Below are 11,275 nucleotides of genomic sequence, written 5' to 3'. Positions count from 1 at the left end.
CCCGGCCTGTGGCAGGGGGTCAGGCTAGATGATCTATTCAGGTCCCCCCTGACCCTAGCTACTATGAAACTATGAGTACCTAGGTGGCAGCTATAAGCCACAAGTTTGCAAAGCTTCCCAGAACACCAACCCACTCTTAAAGAAAAATTCTAATTGCATCAAAGGAAGTATATTATTGAGTAGAAAATATGGCTTAAAATAATCTACTTCATATATCTGCATCATGTATAGCACTCAATTCCTCTGACCCACTCTGCATCTGAGCCTCATTTCTCTTCCTGTTATGACCAATTTGGTGCCTTGTGCATTCTCCCAAGAGGACATAAGACTATTCTGTACTCTTCAGAAGTCTCTCTCTCATGAAATGCCAAGAGCACAAGTCAAGATCAGACACAACCCTAAGGCTTTTGACAGGTCTGTAAAAGTCATTCATGTAGTTTAGCCCAGCTCATACTTCCTAAATGTATTTTAAGCAATCAAACCAATACCATGAGTTTACAACAGGCACTGATCAGAGGTCTATTTTCACCTCTATGCAAGACTGCTGAAACCAGAGCCATTTCAATCAGCTTTATATTTGCTATCCCTGCTGTTCGTGTACTTACTACTATTCATTTACAGCTCATGAAGTGAGCACAGACTTGCCAGTCTCATGTAGCTCCAAAGCTGATGTGCTTCCAACCTGACACAGAGTTACCTTGTCACAGATAGTTACATTGATGTTAAAAGTCACAACACTTTTTTTTTTAAAGGAAATGTTAATGTTTTCCCCCATTCTACCCTGGGAGAAGTCACTGAACTTGACTTTGTCTAACTGCAACAGAATCTAGGACTTGATGTAAAAACCCCAATTTACATTTAATTGGCACCAAAACTTTGCTCAGGTGTCTGGGGTGAAGTTTGTGTAAATGGACAAACACAGCAGCCTTTACAAGCCATCGGATGGAACAACCTGGCTACAATCCAGGGCAGGCTGGGAGGGGCCTGTGGCGGCGTCAGAAGTGGGGTGGGGTTGACCCATGTTAAAGTTAGGGCTAGGCAGCTGGGAGTTGGGCCTGCACTGCTGCCACTTTTCTCTGCCCGCTGCTTCCTGGTTGCAGTATTGATGCAGCTTCAAGCTGGTGGAGAGTTGCCCTGGAGCTGGGTGGTTTGGAAGCTGTGTCCAAGTGCTTTGGATGCTGCTGTTCCCTGCCTAACTCCCAGGCATCCAGCTGTGCCATGGCTTCCCACCAGCTGGAAGCTGTGCCCACACTGCAGCTGAGGGAGGAAGGTTGTGGGAAAGAGGGGCAGCAGCACACATGCAGGTTCCAGCTGCCCAGCCCTGGTGCAGCTCCTTGCTCCTCAACTCCAGCAGATGTGAGCAAGGGTAAGTTCTTCCAGCTCTTAAGGTTGGATGCTACTGACTTTTGGATTAACACATCTCCTTTGAGCTCACAGGGTTATCAGATCCAATGCTAGCTGCTCCACCACTGGGAGGTGTTTAATTGCATGACCTGCTCCATGAGAACATATACAAATGTTGTTGAAACCTGCTTATCCTATTCAAAGTCATCCTGCCTCAAGACAGTGATAGCAAACCTGGCAAATTCAATCTCATTAGATCTCATAACAGGGCAGAAGTGACTCATTGCACTGGGCTTAGAACTAGGCTCTCTCTCCTTTGCATGAGTGGCTGAAATCTTGAGTAGTCCCATAGAGACCAATAATCACTATTCAGTTCAGGACTGAGTTGGGCCAGCAGTAGGACCCAGCTGTCTTCACTGCTTCTTTTTCCCACCTGACTACACCTTGGCATGGACAGAACCCTACCTCTGGCAAAGCTCCCACTACCCAGTTGCAGCATGGGCCCCCTGCCACCGAATGCTGCTGAAGCCATGGCTCCATGGACCAATCTAAAAGCTCTACAAGCCTTAGGTTGCCAACCCCTGATCCAAGCAGCTGGATTCAACCTCCTCTTAACCACTGAGTTAAGATCAGCTGAAGAGCATTTGTTATGAATCCATGGACCTGGGCATCTCAGGAGAGAGAGAAATGGAGAGGGAGAGGGAGAGAGAGTGTGTGTGTGTGTGTGTGTGTGTGTGCGCACGCATGTGAATGAGTGGGGTATGCAGGGCATTTTCAATACAAGACTCTCAGCTCAGAAATTTACCTCCTCTGTTTTTCCCACCGAGCCCAAACCTATTAACCTTAGGCATGTGATGTGAAATAATTTATCTTGGCTGCTGTCCAACATGCCTTTAGTGGACATCTGAGCAGTAGTTAACTCATTCTGTGCTGGCTTTAGTGATTGCAGGCATACAGCCTTCCTAAACAATTTAAAGCAAGCCTTGGGCCCTGTGGTCTCTGCAGGCAGCAGTTATAGGGAAAGGGATAACATTTACGGCCTGTGTTTAGGAATTCCTCAGGCCACAGATCACACTATGGTTGCCTGGCCTAGAAAGCCTCTTCCATTTCAGAGCTGATTTGTTAGCAACTGTGGTATGAATCCTGAGTGAAAAGATGGATGGCATTGTCTACTATGAATTGTTAACCAAACAAGAGTTCAACTCTGCTTCTTTCAAGTATCATTGTGGAAATTCCCACCAGTCAACAGCTGGTGTCTCCCAGGGCAGGGGGGTCTAGGAGATGGGGGGAGCTCACCTTTGATGGAGTTGAGAACTTCCTGGATTCTCTGTGGCTCATTGCGGTCTGGCCTGCAGCTTGGGGTAATCTCCAGAACATAATCAGGACCATACTCTGTGAAAAACTATAGGAAAAGGGAAAATCAACAAAGAGAAGTCACTGAGTGGGGCAGAAAGGATTGGGAAGGTTTGCAGAGAACTGGGCTGAAAACAATGCTGTAGGTGAGATGGGCAGGCTAGAACTTGGTAGCAGAGACTGAGACACCAATGTGTCCCCGATTTTCCATGGAAGAGCCTCTGTGCCTCATTATTTATGGGTTTTCCCCTTCTGAAGAGAAACACAGGACTTCTGAGGTTTTTATTCCCAGTCTGCCACCAATTCACTTGCCTATTTGTAAATTAGATTAAAGACCTTTCTTCCTCTGCGGGCATTTATGTAGTGTAATTAATTGACACATTTTTCTATGGCACCTCTACCTCTTTATGCTTTAAGCTTTATGATTGATCTAACAATTCAAACTCCTTATGCAGGCCAGTGGTAAATGGTTCAGACCTGCAGCTGTGGATACAATCATGTTTTTCATCTTCTGAAAAAAATCCACTTGTGGATACCTACACACCTGCCTTTATCAAACACAAAAGCAATGCAACACTGACTGGATTCTCCTTGGTCTAAACTTAAAAGTACTCACTCTTCTCCCCTGCTCCCCACAGCACTACTCTGTTGTCCTTTCTCTCACTGGCACAACTGTGCAAAAGCGGGAAGGTGCTAAATCAGATGTGAAGCACAGGAAGGAAGGAGCTATGCTTAAGGCTAATAAAGCACATCCCCTTACAAAATGCTACAACTGCATCTAAGTCTATACAAGAAAGCCTGCTATTACAGTGCATTAATATGCAGAATGCCATTCACTACTATATGCAACTCTATTTCACGATCACAGAACACTGAGCAAAGAACTATATCCACACCCACACCCTGACACCAGATTTTAAATTCAGCTTAGTTAAGCATAGCCAAAAGGCAGGAGTCCCCTGTGGTTTGGTGGCAGACTCCTTGCCTTCTACACAGGAGACCTGAGTTCAATTCCTGGATGCTTATACAACTACAGCCATGGAGGCACCAAATGTCTGGACTCAGTCTAGCCTTTGGATTCTGTCTCAGTGACCTAAAGTGGGGGTGAAAGGTCTGTGCAGCCTCCACTCCTGCCTAGGCATATATGTTGATGGTCTAGGTGACCTCTCACACATACCCCATGATCTGGAAGGGACTGACAGTTACCAAAGTCCCCCAAAAATAAGACTTTAAAAATTGGCCTGAAAGACTGGCCAATTTACCTCATGTAACGATTACCCCTGGGATAGGGAGGTAATGAGACAAAAAGCAACCAGGCCTACTCAGTGAAATCAATGGAAGTACAAGCAAGTGGAATCCCACACACAACTAAATGATGCACAGGTGTTTTATTTGTATGACATGACAACAGGAAGAGTGCCAACTCCAAAGACTGATGCTCCCCCCATTTATTCACAAATAAGCATAACACAGGTAGTGGTTGTAGAAGCTTCTCCACACTGATCCAATGGTGCGCCTCAAACTCTGTTGACATGACTCCTTTATAAGGCTTGGTAGGTTCTTAACCTTTTGGGCAGCACTGCCAAGAAATGCTAACTGAGACAAATCTCTGCGATGCAGACACCTGACCTCCACAGGGCAGTGACTTCCATTTATTATCAACTTGGATAAGATTTGAACATATGATAGAGGTGAAAGACTTTGTTTCTTGTTATCAAACTCCTATAAACATCTACATACACAGTCCTGTGGTGGAGGAACATACAATGATGGTTAGCTCTGTCCCAAGAGGATTGCTGAACGTTACAGTAGGCCAAAATTGCTCTTTTACTCAACAATGTTTACTCAGTCTCCAATTAAAGGATAAATATTGCATTTCAGTGGAAGTTGCAGAATAGCTTTCATCATCTGCTGCCCTTATTTCAGCCCAGTGAACAATGCAAAAAAGAGCCACAGTCATGTTCACAGAAATGGAATGTCAGATTGAAGTACTGATCTTTTCAGTCATGTATAGCTCAATCTGAGCATACTGCCTGCATGAACTGCACACACAGACCCTCCTTCCCCCTGGACTGTTCAGAGTTGAAGGACATATGGAATGGAAAGATTATTTTTCCTAGAGCGAAAATTTTCAAACCTGCTGCAGTCCCTTAGTTTCCAGGAACTCAGTGCCAGGCTTTTTAAAGGTCTTTTCAAAACTCTGTCCCGAAATACCTAACTCACTTCTGAAAAATTTAAGTTAGCTCTTATATATAGCTTGAGATCTGCTTTACCTTCTCGATTTCAAGATAAGCAGGTCATTTCTATTGCACACATTCCTTGAACTTGTATGACATCTCTATTAGTTACATTATACTTGGAATGCACAGAGCTTATAAGCAAACCTCATTTTCACATACTTGCACATTAAGGAACCACCTTTGGAGCTGAATGTTTTCCTTGCTTTAAGGCTAGAGATGAATTTTGGAAACACCTGTAGAAATCTCCTGTGTTACAGGGAGACGCAGAACACTTTTTCATGTAACATATTCAAACTTCACTTAGTATTGCCAAAGCAAAAAAAGTAAAAACTTCCCTGAGACAGAGACCATGCTGACGGTTAGTGCCTTTGACTGGTCTGAATTGCTTACTGGGCAGCGCATACACCTAAACATCTAGAAAATTACTTCAAGGACTTTACAAACCAAGCTGCCAAAGCCTGTAAGCTCCACAAGCCCAGGTTCTCTGAATTTCACTTCTTTAAAAGGAACATAGGGAATTATATGACAAAAACTGACCACAGTGTTAGGGTGTACAGTTAAATCACAGAGTTATGAAATTGCAAAGATCACAGGATCAATTACTTTGTTGCTCTATTTTCTCTCTCTCTCTTTGATGCACAATATAACAGTGTGCTAAGGTTTATGACTTAGGCATCCCACGCCCAAAATAAGGGATAAAAACAATGAGGTCAAATTAATATTTTCGAATAAGCCTTAACTTTTACATTTTCTGACTTCAGGATTTTGCTGGTATAAAACTAAACAAAGCATGAATATGGTTTTGTTAATTTCTGAAGCATGGGTTAAATTAAAATGATCTAGAGCTATTTGGCTTGTGCATTGATACTGCTTATTGCAAAAGAGAAGTTTTTTTGTATGCAATAACTAATATCCTAATCCAGCAAGTGGTTTTATGGAGCACATTTGGGGCAGCCATGCATAGCAGCCTGCACCCCTCTCCCCTTTTTCAAATGTAAAACCCTATTTCAATAGCATGCATTTGTGAACCTTAAAGTAACTTATTTAAGAAAGCACAGAAAAGCTGCATCTAAATAAACCCTGTCAACTACTCCTCCTCAAATCAAAACATCAATAAACAGCACTTGGTAATTTCCTCACTTCTGATGAGCTATTGTGACTCAAGAGTGGAACGATTCTTCAAAACTAACTGCTATCTTTAATACTCTTCGAGGTCAGGAATGTTAAGGCTTAATACTTGTAAGAACCATGTGAAAGCCCCCAATCACAACAACCATCTTGGATTAATTTGCTCTTATTCAGTCCCTCAGAAGCTGGATGATAACCAAGTGGTGGATTCTGATGCTTCAAAACCAATCACTTGTTTTTTCCATTTGCAAAAACAAGGGCAGTATTAAGAGCAGGCAACTTTTGTGTTCCAATGATGACAAAAACAGATGCCTGGAGTTTCAGTTTCCTATTCATTTATCCATGGCAAGAAAAAAAAAACTGTGGACAAACTAGTGTTCCACTAAAAGCTGAGCCTGCAAATAAAAACTAGAACTCCCAGATTATACCAGCAGATTACCTTTGATGATACCAACCCCAATTTTTAAAACCTGTGTGCACAAAACCTGCAAAAAGAAAAAACTGGGAGCAGAAATTGCCCAGCACACAATTTTATTTTAGCTGGGGAAAAGTGTTTTATGCCTAAATGCAAATGAGAGCGCTGTTGACCCAAACCTCCTCCACTAAGTCACACTTAAGATTCAACCATATAGCCATGTCATGTTCAGTTTTACTGTTTCCTTGCCGATCATTTTAATGGATAAAATGAGGAAGGGAAGGGAGCGACATCAGGGAAGACAGGAGCTTGGAGTTGCTGCAGGGAAGGAAATGCAGGAGAAAAAACAGGACACTCAAAGATCACAAAAGAGGGAGAGAAACAAAAGAAGAAAAAATGAGAGAAAAAAAGAGGAGGAATAATGGATGCAGAACTGGCAGTGCTCCTAGGAAGGGGATTTTCTCAATGGATGTTCTCAAGATGTGACAGGAAGGTAAGGAATGAAAACAAAACAGCTCCATTTTAATCACTATATAAAAGCCCAAATCCAATCTCTGATATCAGGGCAAACCTCTAGCTGACATAAGTGTCTATCTTCAAGAAAGGGAGGAAAGTGGATCCGGCAAACTATAGGCCCATCAGCCTGACCTCTATCTCAAGGAAGATCCTAGAAAAGATTATCAAAGGGCCCATTCTGCACAGACTGGCCGATGGCAAAATCCTGAGGGATAGCCAGCACAGGTTTGTCGTGGGTAGGTCTTGCTTGACAAATCTTATTTCCTTTTACGACCAGGTGACCCATCACCTGGACAAGGCAGAAGAGATTGATACTGTATATCTTGACTTTAAAAAAGCCTTTAGTCTGGTATCTCATGATCACCTCTTAGCAAAACTGGCCAACTGTGGCCTTGGCTTCACCAAGGTCCACTGGCTGGGGAATTGGCTCCATGGTCGAACCCAAAGGGTGGTGGTTGATGGAAGTCAATCGTTGTGGTGTGCTGTGACCAGTGGGGTCCCTCAAGGCTCTGTCCTTGGGCCAGCACTATTCAACATCTTCATTAATGATGTAGACATTGGTGTCAGAAGCGGACTGGCCAAGTTTGCCGACAACACCAAACTTTGGGGTAAAACATCCACACCTGAGGAAGGAGGGTGATCCAGGCTGACCTTGAGAGGCGCAGGAAACGGGCGGACGAGAACCTGATGGTGTTTAACACCGAAAAATGCAAGGTTCTGCATCTTGGGAAGAAAAACCTGCAGCATCCTTATAGGCCTCGGTAGTGTTACGCTGGACAGCACTACGGATAAAAGGGACCTGGGGGTCATGATTGACCACAAGATGAACACGAGCCTTCAATGTGATGCTGCGGTTAGTAAAGCGAGCAAAACGCTGGCTTGCATCCATAGATGCTTCTCAAGCAAATCCCAAGACGTCTCATTCTCCCGTTGTACTCGGCCTTGGTGAGGCTGCAGCTGGAGTACTGCATCCCATTTTGGGCTCCACAATTCAAAACGGATGTGGAGAAGCTTGAGAGAGTGCAGAAGAGAGCCATACGCATGATCAGAGGTCAGGAAAACAGACCTTATGAAGAGAGGCTGAGAGCTATGGGACTCTTCAGCCTGGAAAAGCGCAGGCTCAGGGGTGATCTGGTGGTTGCCTATAAGCTTATCAGGGGGTGCTCACCAGGATCTGGGGGGACGTCTGTTCACCAGAGCGCCCCAAGGGATGACAAGATCAAACGGCCACAAACTCTTCCGTGACCGTTTCAGGCTGGACATAAGGAAGAACTTCTTCACTGTCCGAGTCTGGAATAGACTGCTGCCAGAGGTGGTTCAAGCACCTACTTTGAACACCTTCAAGAGACATTTGGATGTTTATCTTACTGGGATCCTATGACCCCTGCTGACTTCCTGCCCCTGGGGCAGGGGGCTGGATCAAAGATCCTCCGAGGTCCCTTCCAGCCCTAATGTCTAGGAGTCTATAAAAGGGAGGGCCTGCAGAGCGATTCCCCTCCCATGGAAGGGAGCAGACGTTTATGCCCTGGCCCACTGTACCACCAATTGCAATCATTCAAAAAATCACAAGTTGTGACCCCCAAAATCATGCTATTTGTTTAAAGAGCATTTCATTTGGGGGTGATTTTTCTTTGCCACCTCTTTTTGAGCCCATAGACTTAAGCTCTTCTCCCCACCCAAACTTCCTTTGTACATCAAGGCTGAATTTCTCTCATAATCCCTCGATCCCAGGAGCTGAGGCTTCAACATGAAAAAAACAACTCAGTTGTTGCAAGACTTGCAACAGTACTGATTACAATTAAAATTGAATTTGGCCCTTTCCACTGAATGAATCTGATACTTTAAACTTAAGAGGATAAACCAACTGGTTTGTTCCACTTTCAACTGCTTAAACGCAACACGCTTCTGCAATGTTCAGTCCTGGGCCATGAACTCCTAACTGCTTCCTTAGAAAAGGCAGCAAAGCCTGTATTTGTATAACAGGAAAGTAGACCGCCCCTGGATTACATTCAACCTGCTCAATTCACGAATTCCATGCTGAACTCAAATGCCTGCCCAACCTGACAGCTTGATTTCCAGATCTCAGTTAATCAGAATAGGAATTTCTATTTAAAGCAAAGAAAATAAGAAATCAGGAAGTGCCAGCCCTTGTTTCTCTCTGGAGGTGTTGACAAGCTATTAAATCATTAGCAGTTCCTTGCCAGAAGCAGCAGAATAAATCTGGGAAACCGACAAATGGACAGCAGCTTTGTGAACACACGCGCGCACACACACACACACACAGCCACAGAGAAAGGACATGCTGTTTCCCTTTAGTTTCTCTCATAGCTGTGTAAATATTTCATCTGACATTTCCATTAGACTCCAAGGCAGTTTCCCACCATCCTGAAGTAAGTTTCTTTTTTTTTCTTTTCTAAATCTGTTTCCACCAGTTCTCAATAAATATATGAACCTGTCCCTACATCACAATGCAGGTGGCATGGATTATCCCGTGAAAAGATTACCAAGTGCACAAAACAGAAGGGATTTATAGGCATGGAAAAGGTCAATTTACCTATTCTGGGAACTTCTCTTTTGAACATGCTACAGGATTCATGTAACAAGATGACACTTCTCTTATCCTTCTGCCTATAGTATTATATCATGAGACTCAAAAGTATATTGTTACCTAGCTGCTCAAAGCAGCAGTTTTAAGTTAAATTCTCACCTCATTTAAATGTATTTCTGAGCCTGAGTCTTTTGCAAGGGAATTAAGTCTTCAGGGCACAAAGGAGAAAACTTTGTTGGATTCAAGGAGCAGAAGAGAAACCATCTTGAATGGTATTATATGTAGGAGACCTCAAATGAGGCCTTGCTTGTGCTAGCTGCTACTCAATCAGACACAGCCCTCATCTGAAAACCAACTCTATAATCGATAAGATGGCCAAAATGTGAAAGCAGAAACTGAAGCACTGAGCAAGAAAGTGACAGGTCAGTGGTAAAGCAGGGACAAGAACCAGACTCTTATTCCAGCCCTCCGTCTACTGTGAAATGATATGCAAGAGAAATTTAGATGAACAAGTTAGAGCTTCATGGAAAAGCAAGGGGGAGCCATGGTTTGAAGGAATAACCCCCACCCCACACACACACAGGTAGATGATCTCCCATCCCTGCAATCTTCACTTGGGACTTCAGAAACCTCAAAGGCCTTGGAAGAACAGTTTATCTTACTGTGACTCCCAGGACAAATTTTACCCTGCACAAACCAATGTAACAGAACCTTGAAAAGAGCTAGCAAAACCACTAAAGTAGAGTCTCCATTCCCAGGAGAATTTGCTAAAATAATCCCCTACTTTTTATATGCAGTTTAGGAAGAATTTTGAATAAAGACAGGTTTGGTTCCCCAACAGGAAGCAGAGGGGCGTAGGGGTGACTCGGTTGCTTCCCTCAGGGTTGCCAGCTCAGTGGGACTTCAGCATATAAAGCTATCCACGCACAAGTCATTATGCAGAGAAGCCCTGCTAAACTGGCTGCCCACACACTTTTCCAGTGATTAGGGAAGTGTTTGAAGGGAAACCTCTTCTCTACTCAAGCAGAAGAGAATGAGAGCCTGAACCTTACTCAGCTGCCACCATGGGGCAACACCCTGCTCTGCACAATCTCAGAGACTGGCATCAGCTGTAGTTTGACTTTCAGGCGTCTTTGTACTGGTTGTGGCTCTGTAAATACCATGAATGGATACTGAACCTGTACCCCCTTTGAATCTGTAGCTCCTTTGACTGTACTATACAAAGGGTTTTCCAGCTTGCAGTATGTCTGCAGTGCACTTTTCCATAAAAGGTGTCAGTTAAAATAAATCTGTATGGGTGTTTTTACATGTGCTCGGGGGCAGGAGGGGGAGGAAGCACAGCTCCACACCTTAAAATGGTGGCAGGGACACTTTAACAAAAGCTTGTTGAACAAGCTTTCGTTACAACACCCCCACCACCATTCTGAAGCGCAGGGACACTGATACATGAGACAGAGGCTGGCTGAAGCATGCCAATTAGCATGCTCCAGTCGAGTCTGCTCCAACATATTACAGTGTGTTGGAGCAGCCTCCCTGCATGTGTACAGGCACCCTATGGTTCTCCCTGGCCTGACACAAACCAGAGCATTTTAGGAACTCCAACTCAGCATGGTCTAAGCTCCAGGAATGCATTTCCTATACTAGAACTCTGGACATCCATTTCAAGTTCAGGCTATATCACACACATGAGCATTGGGCAGACCTGGGGTTGAGGCACTTGAGAGAGTCATA

The 11,275-nt window shown here is 44.1% G+C and overlaps 1 protein-coding gene across 6 annotated transcripts in view; it reads right to left on the bottom strand.

Moving 5' to 3' along the window:
• Positions 1-11,275, bottom strand: part of HDAC8 (histone deacetylase 8) — an 85,294-nt gene that overhangs the window by 11,870 nt on the left and 62,149 nt on the right. For all 6 annotated transcript variants that reach the window (XR_003094410.1, XR_003094411.1, XM_025205938.1 and 3 more), the window contains one exon: positions 2,641-2,746. Coding sequence is in view for 4 of the 6 variants with exons in the window: in XM_025205938.1 (XP_025061723.1) it covers positions 2,641-2,746 (106 nt within the window). In the remaining 2 variants the exon portion in view is untranslated. The remainder of the gene's footprint in view (positions 1-2,640; positions 2,747-11,275) is intronic.

This window comes from Alligator sinensis, unplaced genomic scaffold (assembly GCF_000455745.1).
Source record: "Alligator sinensis unplaced genomic scaffold, ASM45574v1 scaffold619_1, whole genome shotgun sequence".
Taxonomy (NCBI): Eukaryota; Metazoa; Chordata; order Crocodylia; family Alligatoridae; genus Alligator; species Alligator sinensis.
This window is presented reverse-complemented; position numbering and strand designations above follow the sequence as displayed.